Here is a 27711-nt window from a genome sequence, read left to right on the forward strand (position 1 = left end):
AGATTTTGTGCACATAGTCACACTAAGGTTTTGCCCTGGCTGAGTTGCACGGAGGTTCTGTTGTCATTGTGGCTCTATGTACAGTCTTTTTCAGGACCACTGTACGGAGGTGGTGAAGTGCACAAAGGTTACCAGTCGTTCAATGAGGTCCAGTCTACATCAAGCTTGTACCTTGATTATAAGGGTCAGATGAAGCCTTCTCTCAGAACTGGGGGAAAATATCCCAAGTATCTTACATTTCAGGCAAAAAACACATAAAGACAATCACTTTTGCTTCCTCTTTTATTCAGTCAGAGTTGTGTTCAGAAACTGTTTTCAAGACAACTATATCACATTATTTACAATACCTATAAAACAGTATCTTAGTTCTTCAGGTATCAAAATGAATTAAATCCCAAAGGCATGAATGATATTCAATAGGTTCATCAGCTGAGTTCATCAGATGGATACAAGACATGTCCCTGGTGTCAAAGCCCAAGACACCTACAGACAACTAGCCTTGGCGAGATCCTGTATGTTGATGGGGCAGACACTAGTCCACTTATGCTCAGACTCGCAGTTATTCTGGATGACAGTTTTCTAACACTGAGTCACATGAACTAATTTCACAACAATCAATCAAACAAACCATGTTTGTGTAAGCAGTCTGTAATCAAGTTTGGACAAGACAATCCAGTGGTTGATAATGCATGCAGCCATCTGAGTACAATGATGCAATCAACCAAATTACCCATCTACACCATTACAGACAGCAAGCTGGGGAATGGTTCTACCGGTCCTAGATTTTCGAAGCTCTCTTAGTGCTAACATTGTCATAAGTGAATACTAATGTATGGTACGTACAACTGTCTTAGCGCAAAGGAAGCTTCGAAAATCTAGGCCTTGAGGAATACTCATGGCTCTATAACAGCTGTGAACAAATTGAATTTTGGGACCACTCGCCATTATTTATGAACAGTCCCTTAATGCACCCTGTGTAAAAACATATTTATAATACCTCACAAATAAATGTCGTTTTCTGATCAGCTAAGCGCTCTTCTATTATTTCAATGTACCCTACTACCCTAATGCAACTCTTTCGGTACTTTTGGGTAGTTCTTCATCTTGAATGACACTGAATCACGTATGATGCACAGAAATTACGGATGTTTTGCGAATGGAAATCGATGGAAGGGAGATAACTCTAAATCTGTTTTTCTTGTGTCATCTGCAAAATCTAGTGATGGCTATAGAAAGATTTCCCTCACATCCAATCAATAAATTTTGACAAAACGTTCAAATGTTGTGCCTGTGAATGCTAAGAAGGAGAATTACACCACAGTGACTTTACTAAGACAATATCTGTTGGAAAAACAGCAAGATGCAAGATTCGAATCTTTTTATTGACTGTTGGCTGAAGTGTATGATCCGATGCTTCAAACAGTTCAAAATTATCATTTAGGTGTTCAGGAAGATAAATACGTTGTTAACCGGTCCCACAGGGCCCATGGATTGATGTATCCTCAATGTTTGTTTATGTTCCCCTCGCCCTTAAGGCTCACGGAACATAAACAAACATCGTGGGTACAACAACCCTTGCCTCCCTTGTGACCAATGAACAACTTATATTGTATATATAACTTTCACCTGCAATCAGGCACACATATACATATTTATTAATTTAGCATTTAGGGAAGACTTTTGATTGGTTAGCTGCAAAATTACATGAAACCATTCTCTGAAGTTTCATGAGTAGTATGAATCCATCTTACCCTGGACAGTTTCAGATCTTTTGACTTTGTAGTCGGACTTACTTGCATAATTTCACAATTATTATCATGAACAGTTACTTTCATCATATTGTTTTTAGAATATGCTATCTTTTATCTATGAAGTGAATATGTTCTGTCCTGAAAGGTGGTATTATTTGAAATAAGCCACTTACTTCTAAGGTCACAAGAGTTATGCCCCTTTGACTATCAATCTCTAATGTTCTACTGTGACAACAAATTGATTTGTGTCCTATTTGAGTGCCCTGCCATGTCAGAAACCCCACAAGAGAAATTGATGAATCTGTTTTCAGAAAACACGGTTGCATCTAAATAATCTGAAGAGAAAGTTCCTGATGTCGAAGTAAACATAGATCTAAGTAGGCAGTACCATCACATACTTCAGTCCATTTGAGTCAAAATCCCTTCAAAGAATTGCACTTTAACTCAAAAACAAGTACTTGCAAATGCCTCAAATTAAAGCCAAAGTAAATAGGAAAGGCACACCAACTCTGCAGAATTTTCTAATAATATTTGTCAACAAAATATAAACATTGTTTAACAAACCATCATTATTTTCATTCGATACTGCAAGATTTGTGACATGGGTGTGGCAACACCCCAGGTAATGGCCAGGTAAACAAGAGGCAAAGGCCTGACAAGGAGCTTGGTAACAAACAATATCTTGCAAAATATGCCATTTTTCCTTAAGGTGATGTGTTAAGAGATTCATTTGGGTTTTTTCTGATCCAACTCCCAAGAATAAAACTTTAAATGTTTGATTTCAGATCCAAATCTCAATTCTGTATATGCCACAGCATGTATTTATAAGTCACAGTCTGTACACATAAGGCAAGAGTCTGTACATAAAAACAAACAACTGTACACAACATCTTTATGAAGAGCTTGGTGGCTTGGTCTTGATCTGCAGGCCATGCATTTCCTTTATTTCTTCTGACAGAGCCTGGAGCAAAACAGACTTAATATTTGAGCAAACACATACTGTGGGAGACCATATTTGACCTTAAAAATGTTTGAAGTGCAATTTTGAGACCTATAATGAATAATCCAGAAGGATTTCATAAACAACTTTCAACTTTGATGTTGGCTGAATGTTTTCAATTTGCAATGGTTATGAGGGTTTGATTTCTTGTTTAACGCCACACTCAGAAATATTTGATGTATGAGGCATCGGTCTCGTGAATTTAGTTTTACTCAGCAGTTAATTTTTTTTCCAGCTGTATGGCAGTGGTCTGTACATAATCAAGTCTAGATCAGACAATCCAGTGATCAACAACATGAGCACCAATCTATGCAACTGAGCAGCAATGAATTGTGTGAACCAAGTCAGCGTGCCTGACCATTAGATCCCAAAAGTCACCTCTTGCAACAAGGATGGGATACTAAAGATTAATTCTAACCCAGAACTTCACAAATGATGAAATTCTGTAAATAATTTCGGATGGACCAGAAAATCTAATGATCAACATCATGAGCATTGTTCTTCACAACTGGGAAAAGACAACATGTGTTAATCATGTCAGTGATACTGACAACCTAATTCCATTTACACTCTTACAACAAGCATGGGTTACTGAAGATCAATTCTAACCCGGATCTTCACGTGAGTGGGTGAGTGAGTGAGTTTATTTTACGCTGCACTTGGCAATGTTACAGCTATATGGTGGTGGTCTCTAAACAATCGAGTCTGGACCAGACAATCTAGTGATCAATAGCATGAGCATCGATCTGCGCAATTAGTAACCGATGACATGTGTCAAACAAGTCAGCGAGACTGACCACCTGATCCCGTTAGTTGCCTCTTACTACAAGCATTGTTGCCTTTTATGGCACGCATGTGTTACTGAAAGCCTATTCTACCCTGGGACCTTCACGGGTTTGCCTCTTTCAACAAGCATGGGTTACTGAAGATCAGTTATAACCTGTATCTTCAAGGATGCAATGATTATGAGAAAGACAAACTAAACCACACAGGGTTGTATAACAACTAATAGTACAATATGGTTTTGGTGTCTCCTATTCTTGCTTGTTTCCTATTCTCAAGGTAAACACGTTTTCTGTTGAGATCGCGATGTCTGATACTTAGTGGTTGTTTACATCACTGACCTGTAACTAGAAGTGGCTCAAGACTCTGAAGGATCAAAATTTTGCAATGTAACAAATATTGGTGAGTTTTTAATAACTTGGATAAATTATAAATTTTTCCCGCCGTTCCCGATAAGATTCCTCGTCCTTACACTTCATAACGTTACTTCCTTGTTATGCCGCGAGAATGGGAGACGCCTTGATAAGTCAGAGGTGGATGACCTGGTTTTTCTTTGAGCTCAAGAGTGGTAATACAACTGATGGATCAAGCAGTTGATAGATGCAGATTTTAGAAGGGGAGTCTCTTCATTTAAAAACAAGTACTCACACAATAAGAAATGTTTGCATTATTTTTTCAGCTGATATCCGTGAGTATCGCAAGAATAGGAAACACTAGTGTAAGTAAAGTATGCAAAAGTTTTCATTAGGACAATGAAATACAAATAAAATAACACAATCAAGTATTTTTCAGTATCTTTGTAACAACATGTTTGTTTTCATGCAATAGTTGCAGAACTAATCAATAAGATTAAATTTTAACTTTGCCAGACACACAGTTAGCATTGCATTCTCATGTAGACTGTTGCTTAGTCTCTGTATATAATTTTGAAAAAACATATAACATCTGTACCCATTTAAATTGAAAAGGAGCCCCACTGAGATAGGAAATGCATAACCTAATGAAATCTAGACTTGCTTCATTTAGATCTTTCACACTGCAGGAAGAATAATGTGGTTCAAGGACTGAGAGATAGACTAATTCTCATGATACAGTCAGGATTATACTGTCATGACCACGAAATGATTGTATGTCACTTTACTGAGTACTTGAAGACTTACCTTGTACACCATCCTCTGCTGTTGTAGTGTAGACTTCCCTGTGAACTCACTGGCTTCTATAGATATCTGATACATAGCGCCACATCCACCTGTTGAGGATAAAATGGTACTTGATCATATAGCTGTTGCAACATGCAGAATCTAATATTTGTTTGTTTGTATAGTTTAATGCTGAACTCTGCAATATTATGAAAGATGTTGGTTTTTAAACAGCAGAAAATAAACCTTTTCTTTATTTGGCTTAGTGTGATGCCTGACCCAACTAAAAGAAAAGTCTTAAAAATATATTTTGACAAACTAAAATATATAACAGCTCTCTCAAAGAGATGAGCTATCTTGCTGCAGTGTCCACCTGATGCGTTTTTTCCAGTTGCTAATGTACAGTGTTTGAACTTTAACTTGCAAAACAAAATAATCTAACCATCGTTTGGGGGTGCTATATTTGTGTGAGGGCGAAAGTATCGGGTGCATATTTTTCATGTGATATACTTGGGCAAAGTATTACTTTGTCATGGTAACATGACATCATGAACAATGCCATAACCTCGTGTTTCTTCCGTGATGTTGCAATCTACATGTGATGATGGGAAGTAGCCAGCTTATGTTTGAATTTAGATGTAGGTTTATTTTCCTAAATTTGACAACTTTGGTTGTAAACAGAACATCACATTTGTGCCTATATCATACAGTGTTTGTGTCATTCATGCCTTAATGATACTCAGTATAGTGCTCAATGTTGTTTGGGAACAATCAACATTAAGACATTCATGTGGTAAGTATATTATGACAAGGTTAGTCATATGATGAACAAAATTATCTGATCCCACGGAGTCACAGTAACTGCAACATTGATCACATTGATTGAACAAACTTAAGTCACATGACCCTAATTGGCACAGTCATCAACATTATTATTTAAAGCAAAGAAATGTACACAGATACAATGTGAACATTTCGACAAAAACCTACCTGATATGTCAGCAACCTGTACTGAGGTCGCCCCTGGGAACTTAACCCTGAGGGCATCTATGAGATTTTTCTCTCCTCGTGTCAGCTCGGGTGGAGCCTCGGTATTCAGACATCGGGGATGATCTGATACTGCAAGTCTCCAGATCTATGAAAAAGAAACTGTGAGTGACCATAAATCCATAAATGAACTAATTTGACTGATAAAGTAATTCGGAGGTACCCACAGGGGTTTGTAATGCAAAAAAATTTAAATGTTTTCAGTTTTTGTTTCTTTTTCACATTAATGTATACATACTGTCACTGAAGAGGTCTCTTAACACAATATTAAACAGTTTGGGCACGGAACTGAGAAATCCTGATTATTAGAGCAAGCTATCTCCCAAAGTACTACTTCAGTTTTTGTGATATATGTTTCAGTTTGTAGAATAATGTATTAGTTTGAAATGGCTTTAAATGCATGCATAATTTAATAGAATGTACACATTGAGCAGTGACAGCAGATATTAGTGATGGGAGTTTTTAGTGTTACAAAACCCTGTGGAGGCACTGTTATTTCGCTGCATCATTCTTGTTTTGAACAGATCCGTGAAGGTCCTGGGGTAGGATTGACCTTCAGCAACCCATGCCTGCCATTAAAGGCGACTGTGCTTGTCGTAAGAGGCGACTATTGGGATCGGGTGGTCAGGCTCGCTGACTTGGTTGACAAATGTCATCGGTTCCCAGTTGCGCAGACCGATGCTCATGTTGTTGATCACTGGAATGTCTGGTCCAGACTCGATTATTTACTGAACACCGCCATATGGCTGAAATATTGCTGAGTGCGGCGTAAACTAATCTCACTCACTCACTCACTTGTTTTGAACAGTGTTTTAGTTGCAATAATGGCATGACAACTTCATGTAGGAGGGTGCGTGAAGCATACTTGGTCTTATATATGTATGCTCTAAGTGACTGCCCCGCTAACACTGTTATGGTGACAGTTCCAAATAATGACCCAAACCTTTGACTTAACTTGAACTCGGATCTCGTGATACAGCCGCCCAGAATTGTCACAAAACTGTTGAACAATTACTGAATAAATTCATAGAGTCATTTATATGAATGGGCAGTTCTGTCAACGTACCATTTGCCTTTTGGTTAGGAAGCTGCGTATCATCTTGTCTATAGTCGGTACAAAGGTCACCACTATCTCCTTCTTTAGCAGGTAAACTCTACTTTTGTGTCCTTTACCTTGACCTATGGTCCCTGATGACAGGGACCACTGAGTACCAAGATGTAACCAAATAATGGATATATTTCAAAAGCATTTGTTTTCTAATAAATTATCTCGAAACATAAGAAAAACAAGTTTTATTACTTTTGACGTTTTACATATAGCATAAGTCCCTTTTAATTGCAGCCAAACAATCTCATTATTATTGTAAATGACATCTCCCTTTTAAACATCCGGGCTCTTACAAAATGTCTGCGCTCATGGATAAGTGTTGGAGACCGGTGATAAGGGCAGTGTACCAAAACGTACGGTTAAAGATTTTACTAGTTAAACTGTGGCGATGGTTTTAATTCATCTTAGACGTGATGAGATCGGTTTCTCACCAACTGTCACTGCATTACATTGCGTAACCAATGGCGTCACCTGATTTCGTGGTATCAATGATTCAGCGATATTGCACCAAATTTATCATGCACTTGTAATAATACAAGCTCAGTCTCCGGATAGGCAGGGACTCTCACTGACTAAACAGCATTCTAGCCAAATAAAGTTTACCCGGAGCAGCTTATTCAGCAGTATTCGCATATCCTAATGTAGTTCAGCAGGAACACGACGTTTAGCTAGCTGAACTAATCCTAATGTTTTTTTTATGACAGTTTTTTTCACCTGTCATCAGAGTGTTAGGGGTTTTCGACGGTATAAGACAAAAACGCAATTTTTATCTTTAATATCATTTTGAGTTTTGATTTTGCTAACCTTGAGTTATAAAGGTGTATTCATCTATTTCACAAAAAAGTATCATGTGTTTCCAGCAAAAATAGCGTTTATAACATCGTATCGGCGAAACTGTAGTCGCATGTCACATCCGAGTATTTTTGTATGTGTTTTCGACGGTGAGCCATACTTTTCCCTCCACACTGCGTGAGAGTGTTTTGATCACGTGGCTCCCTGTTTCATACATACCCTGTCACTATCAGACTACTAATCTTGTTGAATTTTGCTCGCTATTTTTTGTTATACAGGCAATTGATTTTGCATCTGAAGTGGTATTAATGATCGAGGGTAAATAATATTGTTGTTTATTTGCTGTTTACATAACTTAATTTCTTGATTTCAGTTGTCAATAAAACGTCTCACAACAGGAACTGGGCATCTGCCCTACCGATGAAACTGTTTGTGCACTCCTATCGCGCACGTACTTCCTCGATATAGCGCTAGCAATGCAATCGTTGAAATCATCAGAATGTCGAGTTCAGCTCGCTTTGGGATATATGGTCTCTGCTGTCATCATTGATTGATTATTTATACATGTACATCTCATCTCTGGCTTCGAGTAAAACTGGTATATATAACATGTTTCCTACACCTGTCCTTTAGTCACCAGAGTGTCGCAGGTCCTGGCTGCTTATAGAGTGGACTGAGGGGTAGTTGATTCAAATATGTTTATTCTGTTAAATATATAGATGAACAGCAAATGAAAATTATGTATGGTCGAGGCATGTAGCAACTCACCTCGGCCGTAGCGTGGCATGAAGTCGCCAACATGAAATAGTGCACAAGTTTTACCATTTTTTATATGGCCTTTACATTTTTTCATTTAATATTGCACTTGATGCTTTATAATAGCTATATTATAGATTAAAGGTCACATGCAACCAAAACGTCAAACATAATTTAAACACAATTATCACTTATTCATGACATACAGTATACATTGCTACTTGTAAAAAACAAAGAAAACTATAAGCGTACATTCGTGATTCAAAAGTGCAATATTTTCTACTGCCGGGCTTACTACCCTTGAAATGAAGCCTTTGGGAGACCGAACCCAGTCAGAGCAGGTGGGGGTGCACTCAAGTGTAATGACAGCTTCTGATTGGCTGGTTTATTTGCTGATACGCTGAGGGCTTATTGTGTGTACAGAAAGATCATCTGTTTGATGGGCATTTTAGAAGTCGAGTCACAAGAAAGTAAGATTCTTTATGGATAACAACTTCTTTTATTGTAGTTGATGTGTCGTTTCAGTATGGATTCATATATCGCTGTCAAATAAAATCATATACACTATATGATGTTATTATCCATAAAGAATGTGTATAGACATGTTGGGCTATGAAAATATATGTTCTCTGAATGTGCGTTTGATCCAATCAAAAATCATCTCAGTAGAGATGTAGTGAACTACTGCATGGCTGGAAACTCTCATTCGTCCACGTACAAAGCTGGACTTGAAACTGAGACAAAAGTTTGCACCAGTTTCCATCAGATCCAGTCATCCGAGAAAAATGGATGTAGTTTGTTTGCAATCCACAGACATAAAAACATGTCGTGTGTACAAGTATCACACCTGCCTAATTACGGAATGTGGCAGAGACAGGACTCGAATGCACTAGTCATAAATCAATTTATTTTGTTTATGGCGTATAGCCTGATAGGTGTAAAGTTTAAATTGTACATGGTCAGTGATTGAATTCGAAAAGAAATTTATTGAATCGTTTGAACTCAGATTTCATGGGCTTATTTTCATCGCGTTTTTTTCAACTTTATAGGCTGAATTGGCATTTTTGATGATATGTTTCGGTAAGTGCATACCAAAAGGTATCAGAATCTGCAAAGTTGTGTTTTACTTTGCATGTAACCTTTAATGTAAATACTATGATGAAATCATGAATCTTTAAGAGTATATGTTTCCTAGCAAAGAAAGAAAAGCATACAGGAAAGGTACAGGGAGTAGTGTTCTTTATTGGGCACACTTTTTCCTTTTTTTTTCCGATGGATATACTTGCACCAAAGGTAAGCCCTAACCTTTACTCACTAACCCTAAGGATCCAGAAGGGGGCTGCCCAAGGGCTAAGGATCTAGAAGGGGGGTGCTCAAGGGTTAAGGATCTAGAAGGGGGGTGCTCAAGCGCTAAGGATCTAGAAGGGGGGTGCTCAAGCGCTAAGGATCTAGAAGGGGGGTGCTCAAGCGCTAAGGATCTAGAAGGGGGGTGCTCAAGGGTTAAGGATCTAGAAGGGGGGTGCTCAAGGGTTAAGGATCTAGAAGGGGGGTGCTCAAGGGTTAAGGATCTAGAAGGGGGGTGCTCAAGCGCTAAGGATCTAGAAGGGGGGTGCTCAAGCGCTAAGGATCTAGAAGGGGGGTGCTCAAGCGCTAAGGATCTAGAAGGGGGGCGCTCAAGGGTTAAGGATCTAGAAGGGGGGTGCTCAAGGGTTAAGGATCTAGAAGGGGGGTGCTCAAGGGTTAAGGATCTAGAAGGGGGGTGCTCAAGGGTTAAGGATCTAGAAGGGGGGTGCTCAAGCGCTAAGGATCTAGAAGGGGGGGTGCTCAAGGGTTAAGGATCTAGAAGGGGGGTGCTCAAGGGCTAAGGATACAGCAGCATGCTCATTAGCAAACGCTCAGCAGTCGCCGGGTAGCGCGCCTGGTAAACTGCACTCTAGCCAAGGTACATACATGTAAAATATTTAGATGAAGAGGATGTATGACCAAGGGGTGTAACAACTCATCTCAGCTGTGATGTTGAAAAATTATGTGGAGCCCTGGTTTGTGGTGAATTTTTGTTAGGACCAAGCCTTATCATGCTTATATTGCAATTTTCCTTGCCACATCCATCTTTTGGTAATAGAGATGTGTGCAATTCCATACTGACATAAATCCTATGTTCTGCATGCTTGTTTGATTTCTAATGAATTGTGGTAGGATTTCCAGAGTATCAGGGTTTGGTTTATAGAGGAAAGGAATTCAGTTAAAAGTTCTTGCTTTATTCAAGATGTCATACTATACTGTGAATATAGTAAAACATAGCTATCCACAATTAAGCCTTTTTGTCTCAGTCTTTCAAGATGAACTACAAACCATCTTACTTTTCTAGGGTAGGCATGTTCGCCACAGCAGCTACAAGCCCTTGGACCAAGCAAAACACTTCCCACCTGTCTCCAATCCTATGTTGCCTCCAGGGACATTTGAAGGCAAGACAGCATTCATCACAGGTGGAGGAACTGGTCTGGGAAAAGGCATGGCATTGTGTTTGTCTCAGCTTGGTGCCAGAGTGGCCATTTCAGGCAGGTGAGTTGCTGCAACTCAATAAGCAACCAAGGAACAATATTTTGTGCTGATAACATCAGTACATGTACAGTGTGTGAACCCCGTTTCTGGTGTTCCTCCGAAGTGATATTGCTTGAATATTGCTAAGAGTGGCGTAAAACTATCCTCGCACACTGGTTGTCTCATTTTCTGACTAATTGTATACTGAGTGTGAGTGGAATGTGCTGTTCAGAGAAAATAGCCATCATTGTGATAGATATTTGTCTCATTTTGTACCTGTTATTTTATTGTTTACTTGCTGTGCTTGTTCGTAACATTTACATTTCTGACACCTTTTAGTGGCATTTTAGCTGCCTCCCTGGTATAGTGCATGTGGTTAGAGTATCTGCCTGAAAAGTGAAAGGTCTCAGGTTCGATCTCTGCCATGTCAAACCAAGAGACGTTAAAATAAGGTACTTGTAGGTTCCTGCTTGGTTCTTGGTCATTAATAGGGACAAGGAGTCTGAGTAGGGTATTCATGCTTAACTGCGGCATGGTATCCCAGTGAGCTAGCGAAATACATCCAGCATAAGTCTGGGCTAGTACAAGTAGCCACACATACACACACATGCACGTCGTCATATGAGTGAAATCTTCGTAAGTATGATGCTAAACCCCTTTCCACTTCACCTTGAGTGGCATTTTAGAAGTGGCAAAGTACAGTATTGGACAAAGTGTATGGATAATAATTTCTTCTATTTCATGAGTGCGACATTTTGATACAGATTCTTGTCAAGCAGGAGTCAGTCCAGATTAGCGACAGTCCTGGGTCATTCATGCTTAAGAACCTGCATGTAAACGTCGCACTCATTAAATTCAAGTTTGTTCAATGTTTTACATTCATCTTGCCCCTGCTGTGATATTGCTGAAGTATTGCTAAAAGTGGCCTAAAGCTAGAGTCACTCACTCTTAATACTTAAACGTATGTTTTTGGTTATGTATTTTCAGAAAAATGGAGCCTCTGCAACAAACAGCAACAGAAATAGCTGGCATAACAGGAAATAAGGTAAACAAATTGAGCAGCAATTGTTATATTAATGCCTACTATATCAGCAGTTTGAGCACACTTCGGAGTGGAGTTTTAACGCAATATAATCATTATTATTAATGTGATAAGCGCAAACAATATTTCAACCAAAGATATCTCTGGCCAGTATTCAGTGTAATGTTTTATAAGATATTTGGACAATATTTGATTAAGTCCAGCTTTTCAGTTGAAGAAAGAATGAGGTTAGTGAGCAGTCTGTTGTGCAAGAATTTTTGTTGCATATGGTGCAAAATGCATTCTTTAATGTGGAAGTAAATATGTTAATCACTAATGGTTTTGTTTGATTTAATACTATTAGAATTTAACTTTATGAAATATTTTGATAACATATGGATAGAATGTTCTTCTTTAGAAATTTTTTATTTTTATTGGAAACTTAGTAAATTGAAAAGTAATTTTGCTTTTAATTCAAACTTTATTGAAACATTTGATTAGCACACTGTATGGCTCTAAGTTAACACTGTTGGTGACAATTTATGTTTTCCCTATAATTTGTGATTTGTGTCCTTGTTTTCTCAGAATGCTGACTGATAACATGTTAAAAAAGCACCATTGTCACTTGACACCTATGTTTTATAAAACAAATGCATATTCATCCCAGCAGATGTCCTAAACATACTACATGTGAAGATCTGGGTTAGAACTAGTCTTCATGAAAGACTAGGGGGATATGGATTTGGTAGTCAGGCTCGCTGACTTGGTTAACACAACTGTGTATTCCAACTGTGTAGATAGAGGCTCGTGCTGTTGATCACTGGATTGTCTGGTCCACACTCGATTATTAACAGACCACTGCCATATAGCTGGAATATTGCTGAGTGCGGTGTAAGACAATAAACTTACGAACTTAAACTTAACATGGTTAATAAGATCTTGTTAGCTGCAGCTTACTCGTCGATAGAGGTGGCTAAGTTCATATTTTACAGAGCACCATTTTGGCGAATCCTAGATAGGACTCAACTCCGCAAAAGTATTACAACCAGTACTTCACCAAGAAATGTAATCCCAAATATAACATATGTTACACTTGACCACTTTCTAAATGGCAGACGGGTCCACAAACTCTCTTGTCTGGTCTACAAGTTGTTTGTGGCTGTGGCAGTGGCTGAAAAGGTTAGGCGGCTGACTTTTTGTGCTTGCGATTAGGTGCCTGACTCATGGTTCAAATCCCAGATGGGACTCATCCCAACAACAGTACTAGAATCTGTACTTAATTAAGAAAGTGTAATTCCAGTTATGACATTATGTACCTAGAATATCTCTCACTATGTCATTATTTTAGGATCAACAGACAAACTTCTTAATATTCATGAGGCGAACTACAGCATTAACTATTCCCAAACAATTATTTCAACTGCTAGGGGAGACAACTCTCATTAGCATACTACTTTGTACACATAATTATGCATCATGTCATTATCTGCAATGAATAAGAAGTACTTTGTACTGTATTAAAGATAACGGAAAAGATACTGACAGATCCATATCGCATCTGGCATCTAAATCTAAGCTATAGTGGCATCAGTAAATTAACAATGCTACGCTGTTGGAACAACATTCAAGCTAAGTCTGTTTCATAGATAATTTGTTACTCCATCATTAGGCAACTGAGATTGTTCAAAATTGCCTCTGCTCACCCAGCAGAAAATGGGTACCCGGTGGCATATGCCACATGACCATTAACCTTCTTTGGTCTCAATCAGCTTGTGTTATGTGGGGGAATGATAATCAAATTGTGACCTTTGAGCAAGAAATGAAGACTGGTGAGACGCTTTATATATATTTAACATCATTTTTTTTTATTTCTGTACTAGGTGCTTCCGATATCTGCAGATGTGAGGAGTGAAGATGCAGTGAAACAAGCCCTGGACAGCATCGCATCTGAGTTTGACCTACCCACCATCATCATCAACAACGCTGCTGGAAACTTTATCTCACCGACGGAGAGATTGTCGAACAATGCATGGAGGACTGTGGTTGATATTGTTCTGAATGGCACAGCTAATGTTACGTTGCAAGCAGGGAAGCGTCTGATTAAGGCAGGGAAAGGTAAAGAAGCAATGACGCTGTGGGTAACAGGTCTCCAGATAATGTTTTGAGACATCGTGTATTTACAGAGATTTTCCTAGGATTACGAGAGAAGGACCCTCAGCAAGAAAATTTGGGAGAATTTTTATTTTGATGAAATTGGTGATGTTTTACAAGTTGTTAATTTCTTTAATTATTAGGTATTTTATCAATGAATATATTAACACTGCACTCGATGCAATAATGCGAAAATTTGCTTTAAACATCTCTCCCTATTTTGGCCTTGAGTCTTGTCAGTGAAGTCGCTTCATATATACGTTATGTTGTACCTCTTTATTTCTCACATCCAAACAGATAGCATAGTAGGCCAATATGATTTAATTTATATATACTCATGGAAACAAATAAGGAACACATGAAAGTATGTGTTCCTTTATTCTTTTCTAGAATTTCATGCACAATGCAATACAATGCTTGTGAAAAGTCTGCAAAAGAATAAGGGAACACTTGTGCCCTGAGGTGTTCTCTTATTTTTTCCGTATGTACATTTTCTAATTATGTTTTGTTTTACTCTGGTATTGGTGAAGGGAGAAAATAAAAGACTGTCTGTCCTACCTAACATTCAGGAAGATGCATTGTAGGAAAAGATGCTGATGATCAGTACATTCTTGCAGGTGCTGCCTTTTTGTCCATATCCACCGATTATGCAGAGACTGGTTCCGGTTTTGTTGCACCAAGTGCTGCAGCCAAGTCAGGCGTTGAAGCACTCACAAAGTAAGCTGATATTTTCACATGAGGATTCAGTAAGAAACTATACTTGAGACCTGGGTTCGATTCCCTACATGGGTACAAAGTGTGAAGCTCATTTCTGGTGTCACCTGATGTAATATTGCTGAATTCACTCACTTAAAATGTAACAAATGTCCTTTACTGCAACCCTGCCCTGTGCTGCCTTATAAACACTAATTATCGATAGATTGCAATTGTTGATCTACTTATAGCAATTAATTGATGGTTGAGATGGAAAAACTACCAAAGTATTGACAGTTTGTGTGACTTTTATACCACCTTAAGAGTATTTTAGCAATATCATGGCAGGGGACACCAGAAATGGACTTCACACATTGTACTCATGTGGGGAATTGTCTTTGGCGTGACAAGTGTACGCCTTGACCACTAGGCTACCCAACCACACCGTTCCTAATTATACAGAAATTAAAAAAAATAAAAACCAGTAGTGAAAGTACATAAGACTTGATAATAGTGGTTAATCTGCAAACAATTATCAAACTTGATACATTTAACATGTATATATGATATACGTTAATGACTAGAGTTGTGATGATACGCCCATTCAACAATACGATACGTATCATGATACTGGTGGTCCGATACATACGATACAATACATATCACGATATTTTGTCCTTGTATACAGAAAAATAAAAGTACTGCACATTATTTCCAGTACTTTTATTTTTCTGTATACAAGGACAAAATATCGTGATATGTATTGTATCGTATGTATCGGACCACCAGTATCATGATACGTATCGTATTGTTGAATGGGCGTATCATCACAACTCTAGTCATTAACGTATATCATATATACATGTTAAATGTATCTGCTCTTGAATCCTGATAACTTGCATATCGATTAATCGTCACAACTCTATTAATGACAGTTTCCAAATTTCAGTACACCGGACCATTGTTCATCAAATGGATATTCATCACTCTATTTATAGAACATGCTTGAGTTGTCTGCAAAAAACAGAAGTTCTTGGTCCAATTTCTCTTATTTTGTGTTCCTTAGATCTCTCGCTGCCGAATGGGCAAGATATGGATTCCGATTCAACTGCCTGTCTCCTGGAGCTATTGAGACAAAAGTAAGTTCGCATCTTTTCACCAGTTTGATCCTGTGAAGAATCAGTCTTCCTTCCAAGCGACCACTGCTGATAGTGAAAGGCGACTAATTAGCTTGTCAGAATCTGTGATTCGGTTGATGCCTGTCATCATGCTGAGATGGCTTTGATCATTGTTTACAATAACAGTAAATGGGGTGTTTGTCCAACATGATTACATTTAGTGTTCTCACTTTGGACAGTTTGATAAATTTGAGATTCAAATAGCTATCTGGGCGGTGGGGTAGATAGTGTTTAATGCCCTCTCTCACCACATCAAAGTCCTGGATTCAATTCCTCACATGGGTACAATATGTGAAGCCCATTTCTGGTGTCCTCCTCCATGATATTGCTGGAGTATTGCTGCAACATGTTCAGCTTGGCCTGATCAAGCAGCATGACTGTGTCACAAAAGGTTTGGTCTATTATTGTGAAGGGGTGTTCCTTTGTTAATTGATTGTCAGTATGTCCGAATAGCTGAGACAAGGTTGCCGTTTGACATCTCAGTGTTGAGAAATTGTCAGCAATGACCTAATTTTCTTACAAATAAAGAAGCTACAGATGGTTTAATGTCTCTGATGTATACATGCTTCATACGAACACAGCTTTAACAACACTCTCTGCTTCCCTATTTGTATAAGTTAACTGGACCTGTCGTCGGTGCCATTTGACCTCCCAGTCATGCATATGAAGAGTAGCTCAGGTCAAGCTGAACAACCTGTAAACGTGGCAGTAAACCAAAGTGACTCTCTCTCTCTCCAACAGCTATCATGATGTCCCTGACTCGTGAAGGTCCGGGCTAGAATTGATCCTCAGTAACCTCTGCTTGTTGTAAGAGGTGACTAACAGGATCAGATGGTCATACTCACTGACTTGGCTGACGCATGTCATCGGTTCCCAATTGTGCAGATGTTGATCACCGGATTTTCTGGTCCGGACTCGATTATTTATGCTGGAATATTGCTAAGTGTGGCGTACAACTTAACTCCCTCACTCACTCATGATGTCCCAACATTCAGTAAGTTTGGGACAGTGGAAATTATTTTTTGACATGAGTGCCATAGATGTTCATGAGATATGTCTGCATAAAACGAAACTCCTTCATACACTGAACCACTCGTCCAACCAACTAACCATATGCTCTTATTTTCCACCAACCAAACCATCAAATTCACCACCCACTCACTCTGAAGCAGTAATGAGTAATAGTGTGACGTGCGTGAGTGAGTGAGTGAGTGAGTGAGTGAGTGAGTGAGTGAGTGAGTGAGTGCAGCAATATTCCAGCTATATGGTTTGTAAATAATTGAGTCTGGATCAGACAATCCAGTGATCAACATGATCACCAGTCTGGGTAATTGGGAACCGATGACATGTGTTAGCCAGGTCAGCGAGCCTGACCACCCGATGCTGTTAGTCACCTCTCGTGACAAGCATAGGTTGCTAAAGGCCTATTCAACCCTGGCACTTCACTGGTCTCATTGTTAAGTATCGATCCATCGACCCATCAGCTGCTAAGCTGTGTCAGACATAGTGCTCGCATCTTTCACAAATCTGTGTATAAAGTTAATTATCTCGTTTCCGAATGAACATTTGGTTTTGTTTTGATCTTAAGGTGTTTTATAGTTAGCGTTAGAATGAAAGATTTCAGTATTGCGATACGTGTCATATTGTCACCTTACGTCATGATTAGTATCATATTGCAACTAGTGTGCACAATACTTACCTGCCCGACGAAGGAGGGCAGTTGAAAACACCTCGGGCTTCTGCAAATGACAATGCCCTGAAAAATAGCTATATATTTTATAGCTAAAATGAATAGAATTGTTAATAAAATAAGAATAAAAACAGTGGCATCGGTTTAGAAGCATTTACTGCCAACAACAAAACGATGGAGGTCACTGACACACATTTTACAAATATAGTCACGTCATAGAACCACACAGATGACGTCACTATTGAGAGTGACGACATTCGACCTTGACCTTTGCTCATACTACCAGCCGCCATTGTTTTCAGTCATCAACAACGTTAGACTTTAAGTTGATATTTTCATTGGTGTATGTTGTCATTTATGGTACAATTGTGATGGCTGACACAGGCAGGAAAGCACATAATGGCACAGGCACATGTGACGAATGTGAGCCAGATATATGGTCAATAGTGAACCCAAGTTCTTTCGAGCCGTAGGTGATTGAACTTCAACAGCTGAACTACTTATGACATCACCTAACAACGGGCTTGATAATGGCCTGTCGTCAAGCATTTTGCGGGCGTTATCAAGTTACAGTGGACCGCTCATTTCTGATAACGTACGGTCGTTTTAATGATAATTCTATCTATTTTAGCTATAAGATATATCATATTTCGGGTTATTTGCCAATGACAGCATTACAAATAATGAGTAGTGGAAATGTCACCTGTAAATAAAACATATTTTGTTTACACAACAGAATTTAATAATAAAACAGAATGGTTTTCTTCATTTTGTTTCCTTTACCTGACCAAGCTTATAGGAGTTTTCACTGTAATATCTGAAAAGGAAGAGTGAGTAAATGAGTGTTGTTTCATGCCACTTTTAGCAATAGTCCAGTGATATCACAGCGGGGGACACCTGAAATGGGCTTCACATGTACCCATGTTGGGAATTGAACTCTTATGGACACCTGCTGTCTGTCTGAACTGATCTGTTTGTGCTGGAAGTGATAAAGGTCACCTCTCATTCATGTGATATGTTGATTATACACCTACAACTTTATTATACACCTTAAACAAATTATCATTGTTTCAATAACTAGAAACATGACTATAATTTGAGAAAACAATGAAAACAGTAATGATTATTGAGTGAGCGAATGTGGTATTATCCTGCGTCTAGCAATAGTCCAGCAATATCATGTTTGCATGTCGTACCCATGAGGGGAATTGAACCCAGGTCTTCGATGTGATGAGCGAATGCTTTAACCACTTGGCTACCCTACGGTCCACTGAAAAGAAACGGATAACATAAGTTCATGGTGCAGTGTTAATGTCTCTTTGCAGTCATATATAAGAAGACAAACAAACGTTGTGTTTCAGGGAGCATTCAGCCGCCTTGACCCAACTGGTCAGTTCATACAGAAGACTATACATCGTATCCCTGCTGGACGCCTTGGACAAGTGCCTGAACTAGCCAACTTGGCCACATATCTGGTCAGCGACTATGCCAGCTGGATCACTGGACAGGTAACTGACCGTAGACAGATGCTGATGGGAGTGTAGCATTGTGCATCCTCCCTTTGGTCCTGAAAGTTTTCTAAATGACCATTGAAGCCCATGCTAAAAATGAAATTTGCATGTTTGCAGAATCCATGACTGCAGTAGCAGTAAAAATATACAAATTGAACAAAAAAATAAATTAAATTATATTATCAAATAGCATATGTACCATACTCAAAAAATTCAACTTTGTACATACTTATTCCTAATTTAGGTATGTACATTGTTGATAACAGGTTCTTAGAATATCTATATATTGTGTATTAAATATGAAGATTCTTTGGAAAAGATCATACTCATTATTGGCCAAAATATTAATTGGATTAAATTAGGGTTGTCATCTCTTCATGTGTTATATGTGTTTATATATTTTAAATTGTTGATTGGGCCTTAAAGCCCCTATATGGCACCAAAAAGACCTCAATTTTGGTGGGTGATAATCTGTATGGACTCTGTTCCTGCAGGTGGTGAGACTGAACGGGGGTGAGTACCCAGGGTCATCGGGGATGTTTAGTCCTCTGGTAGAGGTCACCAAGGAGCAGTGGGACCAGCTGGAAGCCATGATTAGAGGGGTGAAAGGATCATGATCCATCCATGGGCGTCTGACATATCTTCAAACAGTCCCTCCAGCTAGCTCACACTATAGGGCACTGATTTATTTATGACTGAGGCATGGATCATTGATCACTGGGTCGTTGATCATTAGGGCTGCAATCATTCGATTCGATTTATCGGAAGCGGAATATGACTCCTGAACTTAGATGTTCAATAGCCATTATCACACACTATTTTGATTTGGTGTTTGAATGCTTATATATAATATTTCCACAGACACCGAACCTAATTTTGACTCTGGCAGTTTTGTACCTTGAAATAAGGCGAAATGTGATTGGTTGATGCTGGGCTAATTATCCAACGAAAAGTGTTTTTAGTAGACGTCGCTATTTTGATGATGGATTTCATGCTAAAAAATGATTACTCAGAGAGTTAAATGTTTATTCTTGTATGAAAAACTGATCGAATCTAGGTCTGGGTGAATCGTTGCAGCCCTATAGATTGTTCATGACTAAGTTCCTGATCGTTGATGATTAGGTCATTGATTGTTGATGGACAGGTCATTGATTGTTGATGGACAGGTCATCTAGTACTGAATAACCAGAATGGCTGTATATGAGTGTGCTTGAATGATTCATTGCATATTTTAAAGATGTAACCAGAGCATTTGTGTACATGATGATTGAGATTTGATCAATATAGTTTTGAAAGTCTTGATTGATGAGTTTGTGAATAATTATAAACGTAAAGTAATGCATCTTGTATTCCATAACATTGAGTTAAAAATTTGTTGATCATCAATTCAATGATTACTTTGCTCTATGTTATGTGACATTCTCTACAGCAAAATATGTTTCTGTTGTAAGGATTAAAATATTAAAACTGTTATATTTTCATTGGTTGTCTGTTTTATGACTTTGGCAAAGTGTGTGTTGTGTTTATTTTTTATATTACATCAGTACATTTTCAGTTTTCACAAATGTATACTCCTTGTCATTGGATCATTTCTCATAAAGGTGAATGGAGAAAATGTTTGCCAACAATTTGATTTAGGAATTGAGTTCCAGATCAATTTTGTTTTTAAGCCTTTATGGGAAAGGTAGTAAAAAATTGACAAATATGGACGATTTTATAAGGGTGGAATATCTTCATCTTTTGTGTGACCTCATGTGGTGCAGATTGATCCCTAGCTTTTATACTGGCCAAAAATAGTTAGGGATATAATAATTTTGAAATTATGAATAATGATCGATTTATTCATTGACACGTTGATGAAATATCAATCATAAAAATACCAATATCCCTGTATTATTTTGTCAAGTATATATAAAATTAGGATATTGATCTATGTGACCAGAGTGGTTGCCTTCCATGTGCCCCAAACAGGTGGATGCTTACTTCATTAGATTATATAATGTTTAAAATAATTTGCAATATATATGTATTTTTAATTTAAGGTTTTTGTTATGGAGCTTGATAATTGCTCACTGGCATAAAAAATACATTCACTGATCCACTTAAGACAAGCAAATTCTCTAAAATCCTTATGGTTTGTTTGAATAATTGAAGGCTCAGAAATGAACAAAGTTCAACATTGTTGAACATTCAGTACCCTTCAAAAAAGTAGGGGAACTTCATTTTTAAAAATTTATGATTAAAAATATTTAGGAGATTTATCCGAGTCAATCAATGTTGATATATTATTGAATGTTTTGAGAGTGCATCACCATTTGCACTTCCTTACAACCATAGTTTTATTTGAAATGTAGTCGCTTTTGAAAGATGATTGGTGTGTGGCATGTAATTTGCATGTATATGATTTTCATTTTAAACCAAATGACTAGAAACAAACACTATGAAATGTATGATTCAAGATGAGTGTCAAAATTAATGTTCTATGTGATTTCTTGACCGTCTTGAGAAAACACCAAAATCAAGAATGGGACTCCCATGAGAATGGGGCTACTGCATTGTGCACATGCGTATCATGCGTTGTTTATGGGTGGTAATAGAGGGAAATGTTGGTGCGTTCATAACATGTCTGTCCTTGAAATGCTTGTTACCATTTACACTTCCTATCCAAATTGAAAGTTCAGGTTCCCCTACTTTTTTTAAGAGTATATTTTTCACCAGTATTGAAAATGAAAAGCTAAACAGATATATTTATTCTTTGACTTATTGGCTATCTATCACATATATAGTGACATAGATATACCCACATGTCTTCAGAGTGTGAGGACAATTAGTCAGATGCTGAAGGAAGTGTCACCTGTAGTTTATTGAGATAATTTGTGACTAGATGAAGTTTGGGAGCCGAAAGTTTTGGCTAGAAGCCATCCCATGGTCATGAAGATCCTGGTTATGATTGGTCGCTTGTTATAAGAGGGGACTGGTATTGGTTGGTTCACAGGTCATCGCATCCCCCTTGTGTAGATCGATGCTCATGCTGTTGATCACTGAATTGTCTGGACCAGCTGCTATTATTTACAGACTGGAATATTACTGATTGGCCTTAAGCAAGAATCTACTCATGGGTGTCAATTATGTTCCTCAGTACAGCATTGTGGCTACTTGCCCTTAATTCAAATGCTAACAGGTTGTGATTCAGACCAGTAATATACAGAAAGGAGACATTGCATTGTGATAAATGACATTTAAGTATCAATGAACCTATTTGAACCTATTTTTTAAAATATAATCCAAAAGTTTGTGAAAACTATGAATCATGGTCATATGGCCTGTATTACCCTATAAAGTATTGTTTGAGATTTAGGTTAGAAATGGTTTTGTTTGTGGAAAGGGAAGTTTCCACATGTCTGAAAACAGCTAAATCCTGGTTCACCTGACTGTGTCGTATATCCAAGCTTTAGAGTGTGATTCAAAACCCCAGTTCAGCAGTAAAGATACCATATTTGTTTTTGTTATATATCACTGACACCCACCCCTCTGTTTTCGAGATGATGAGAAACAAAGCTTGCTGTAACTCTCTCACTATTCCAAAGAGACAGGAACCATAGCAAATGTGAAACATACAATCTACTGGCAAATGAAAAACAAAAAAATGATTCCAATTCATATTGTTTTAATTGTGTAACCAATGTCATTTGGTCACTATTGATTTTTGATGAAAATAATCACTGCACATGTATGGCTATAGCATTGTCAATGGCTGACCATAATACAAGAAATTATGCACAAGAAATGTCACATGTTAACGTCAGATGTGTCTGGCATCAGTATCGGGTGTGGATGACAGCTTGAATTCTCCTCCTCATGCTACTATTAAACCTTCTGATAAGATCAAGTTGCAATTCCTGCCATTCTTCATGCAAAGCTGCTTCCAGCTGTGCAAGATTCTGGAGAGGGGGTTCTCTCAATCTCACACTACGTCCAAGAAAGTCCCATTCATGTCCCAACGATGGTTAACAATTGCTCTGCTATCATGACATATATCAGGGGGTACTTAATTAAGTTCCAGGTGTATAGATAAAAATGTATTACTGGAGTAACCAGAATCTACCTGCTAAATGAAAAACCATTTTTTAAGATTTCACCATCTTGTTTTCTGTGTTCTTCTCTGTCAAAACAAACCATTGGTGTGGTAAATGCATGCTGCAGAAAATACAACAAAACACAAATTAACTAACAATCTTTATTTTAAAAATCCACCATAAGGAATTCATTATTATCAAATGAACACAGCATTAACACAACATGTAACTTTGCTACCAAAGTAGGAGGAGAGATCAAATAATTAACCTCAATCACAGCCATGTCTCCATTTCTCCTGGTAGACATTTATTTATTATTTTAACTCACGTGACAGTCGCTGTTGTCACTATTTGTTCTGTTTCACATGGATCCTCCTAACCTAGTAATCACCATCTAAATATATAAAAACTTAGTTCTTAGCTTAGATTTTGGTGTAGGCTATTTGGCTCAAAAGCGGACCGATGAACTGCAGTCTCACTTGAAAACTGATACTCAATGAAACACTGATCGTAATCAAAACATCAGACAAATTCTGCAATTTTTTGGTAGAATTTATGTTCTTAAAGTAAAAAAGTAGTTTAATGAACTGTCATTAAAATTTTGACACTGTTCAACACTTGTTAAGGGGGAGGAGTGCAAAGAGAGGAACAGCCAGGTGTACGTGAACCCCATGTACAACACCTGGCTGTACCTCCCTTTGCACTCCTCCATCAAAACAAAGAGTGAACTGTGCAAATACTTGTTAAACAACAAAGTTTTAGGACATACATTCTGCAAAAAATACCCAGAATTGGTCTGATGTTTTAATCATGATCAGTGTTTCCTTTAGTAGCATATATTTATTAGTTTTCAAATTAGATTCCAATTCATCAGTCCACTTTTGAGCCTAACAGACTACAGCAGTGTGTTCGTTCTTGTGAATCTGGTAACATGGATCTTTTAATAATAATTTTGCAAAATTTAAACCAATTCATGATCACTTTACCATATTCATATACTGAATAAACAACACAAAAATAAAGGTGACTTGAAAATTTTTTTTTTCAAAAATAGTTACAACTTCTATGTATAAATATGGTAAACTATTTGTTATATTCTAAAATTTAACAAATTTCTCCTTCTTAGCAATCTCAATAGTAGTATATTTTAACAAACACATGCACTATCCCATTTGGTGAACACTGCAAAATACTGGCTTCAAGTCAAGGTTAGTCTAAGCATAAGGAGTCAATAATGATTTAGTATGGCAGTAGATGCTACTTAAATATAAACACAATAGCATCAGCTACACATGAATAATACATTAAATACTTTTCAGAACTTTCCAATCCATATAAAGATGGACTGAATTATTTCTCAAAATTTTCAACATAAAATACATTGTATAACCTGGAAAAAAATATCTTCAAAACTTCTAAGCAATTACTAAATGCATAGTCAGCATATGAAGAAGATTGGTGAATTCCTCCAACAGGTGAAAATGACAAATTCAATCAACATAAATAAAAGAATGATTTTTTGCTAAAGTTTATATTTTGTGAATTATATCAAATTTAATTCAATTAATAAACAATGATAAATCATTCAACACAAAGGAATGGCTTTATCGACAAATTCACAAGGTAGCCACCAGAAATGTGATTCACATATTTCATTTAGTTAGGAATTTTATTTGGACCTTTCACATGAGAAACATCAGTTTAACCACTTTGTTATCACGCTACCAACAATTGGAACTAATCCTTTCAATGATATCTTACATACCTATTGTTCCACTGTATGATCTTGCAAAGATACTCGATGAAACAAAGTCTATCTGCTACATTTCCAGCTAGTGTTCTTAATATTCAATTTTTATTTTGACATTGACAAAATATATCTGAGAAAGGTAAAAATAGGTTCAAATACACACATCTGATATTAACACAAGTATAAAATATATGATCACCAGCACACCACTGTTAGTACTTGATTTTAACAACATTAGTCAGATCTCAGTTAAACATTCACAGGAAGTCATATTGTAGGGCATGTTCATACAAACATATCTCACATGAGGTCTATGGTCTCTGTTTCACAAACTACCTGATATCAAACATAGCAGTCATGTTGAAAGGTAATGCTGGCTTTGTTTGGAGGCCCAACAATTGCACATACATAGCAGCCAGTTTGAATGCATCCATCACAATCTCAGGACATCACACGGTACATTAAATCTTGCATTAATTAGGCCACATTAAGGTCAGTTTAAAGGGCCAAAGGGGCACACTACCAAATTTATCAAAAGTACTTAGCACTGGCTTACATCAAAGGAACACCCCACTGGATTATATGAAAGGACCATTCAAATGGCTTATGTCAAATGATACACAGCAACAATGAAGGTTCATACTACAGGGCTATCTCAAAGGACCTTTCCACTTGTTTATATCAAAGAACCACAGCACGATGTAATAATAAAGGTCCATACTTACGGCTTAAATCAAAGGAAAACCCCACTGGATTATATGAAGGTCCACAGCATGGGGTAATAAAGTTGTATACTACTGGCTTATGTCAAAGGACCACAGCATGGGGTAATATAAAGTTGTATACTACTGGCTTATGTCAAAGGACCACAGCATGGGGTAATCATGCAGGTCCATATTTCTGGCTTATACCAAAAAACATTCCACCATGCTAAATAAATCATACCACTAGCTTATATATATATTTAAAAAAAGAAACACAATAAAGACATATCACTGACACATATCAAATAAACAGAAAACTACTTGATGTCATTGGACCATATATAGGCCTCTATCAAATGACCGTACCACAGATATGCATATATAAAAGGATCGTATCACTGACTTATTTCAAGGAACCTACAAAAGGGCTCAAATAAAGGATCATAACAATTGTTAAAAATGCCTTCATGCATATTTCAGAGGACCATATCCTTCAGCTCTAATGATTTTTTTAAAAATCAAAGGCCACACCAAAGGATTTTTATCAAGGGGTCCTATGCCACAGTATTCATATCACTTGGCCTTTATCACAGAGCTCAAATCACATATTGACCAATGGGAATTAAATGTTCAGTTCTATAAAGGCATCTCTGTGAGAGGTGAACATTTTCTGTTACATAGAAACGTGTGATTAGGACAAACCAATTAACATGGTACATTTAACAGGCACAAAACTGGACAGAAAGCAACAGGAAAATAACATAAAATACAACTGAAAATGCCACTGATCTCCAGCAAACATCCTTTGAGTTGGGTGTAGAGCTGAGCTTAGCCTTATTTCACTTATATTCTGGCGTGTCAGTTCAGTGTGGGGGGCAAAGGCCAAAGTGTTGAAAGTCTTCTTATATTCCACATTTGGGTGAAACCCACAGCACTGTTATAGCACTTTCAAACCTAAAACAGGTGTGCAGCAAGAATTTTTTTTCGAATAAGCCCAACAGGTTGCAATGTTTTATATTTAGATAGTATTAAGGGCTTTAACCAACTTTAATAGCAAAAATCATGTGTAAGCCTGGGCTTTTTATCATAATGGCAGCTATGCCCCTGACAAACAATCTGAATGATCTAGGATTCGAACCCACAATCATGTCTCTTGACGTGCTAAAGTGACACAGTACTACGGCAACATAGACAAGCGGGCCATCTCTGACTTTTAAAACTCAGCAGAAGTCACACCATTAGCTAAAATAAGTAAGTTAAATAGGTATTTCAAACATAACCGCATTTGGGGAAAACATTTCTCCATTCTATTCATCTCATTTCTTCTTCTTGGATGAAGGTCAGGTGGTACTAATCACATTATCAAGTCTTCAAAGCTTGGAAGAAACAGACACAATCCTGCCTTACTGTTTAAAAGACTAGCAGAGTGAGTGAGTGAATTTTGTTTTATGCCACACTCAGCAATATTCCAGCTATATGACAGCGGTGCGTAATAGAGGAGTCTGGACCAGACAATCCAGTGATCAACAGCATGAGCATCGACCTGCCTAATTAGTAACCGATGACATGTCAACCAAGCCAGCGAGCCTGTCCATCTGATCCTCTTCTATGACAAGCATGACCTTTACGGGTCACACTCATTGGAAGAGACGGACACAATCCTACCATACTCTTTCAATATTGGAAGCATGTTGGATCTACAATGCCTCACCATCAACAATACTATCATCCTATTCACTAATCATACACCGTACCTAGGATATGTACCACTTCAAAATTTCGGTCAGATTGCAAAAAATATTTCACAAAGTAAATCGAACAGAAAAAATATTTTATGAAAAAATATTCAAGAACACCAAAAGAACACTATCATTAATTTGTTACTACCAGATAGATAAACTTGGGTATTTTGAAAAAATCTGGGTGTTTTTTTTTAAATTGTTGGATATAAATGTTCAGATTAGGGCTGGGATGGGTCCAAATTTTCTACCCAGGTACCCCACCCTTTATTACCCTACCT

The 27711-nt window shown here is 37.6% G+C and overlaps 2 protein-coding genes across 2 annotated transcripts; one reads left to right on the forward strand and one right to left on the reverse strand.

Moving 5' to 3' along the window:
- Nucleotides 1-264: 264 nt before the first annotated feature.
- LOC137257613 (bolA-like protein 3) lies at nucleotides 265-7119 on the reverse strand. Its single transcript, XM_067794933.1, has 4 exons — nucleotides 6787-7119; nucleotides 5664-5808; nucleotides 4695-4783; nucleotides 265-2712 (listed from the first exon to the last, which is right to left on the reverse strand). The coding sequence occupies exons 1-4, from the start codon at nucleotides 6817-6819 to the stop codon at nucleotides 2644-2646; spliced, it is 336 nt and encodes a 111-aa protein (XP_067651034.1). The 5' UTR covers nucleotides 6820-7119; the 3' UTR covers nucleotides 265-2643.
- LOC137257611 (2,4-dienoyl-CoA reductase [(3E)-enoyl-CoA-producing], mitochondrial-like) lies at nucleotides 7092-20642 on the forward strand. Its single transcript, XM_067794932.1, has 8 exons — nucleotides 7092-7181; nucleotides 10745-10938; nucleotides 11905-11962; nucleotides 13819-14053; nucleotides 14707-14806; nucleotides 15849-15921; nucleotides 19012-19158; nucleotides 19656-20642. Exons 1-8 carry the CDS (start codon nucleotides 7125-7127, stop codon nucleotides 19776-19778), a joined length of 987 nt encoding a protein of 328 aa, XP_067651033.1. The 5' UTR covers nucleotides 7092-7124; the 3' UTR covers nucleotides 19779-20642.
- Nucleotides 20643-27711: the final 7069 nt, after the last annotated feature.

This window comes from Haliotis asinina, chromosome 12 (assembly GCF_037392515.1).
Source record: "Haliotis asinina isolate JCU_RB_2024 chromosome 12, JCU_Hal_asi_v2, whole genome shotgun sequence".
Classification (NCBI taxonomy): domain Eukaryota; kingdom Metazoa; phylum Mollusca; class Gastropoda; order Lepetellida; family Haliotidae; genus Haliotis; species Haliotis asinina.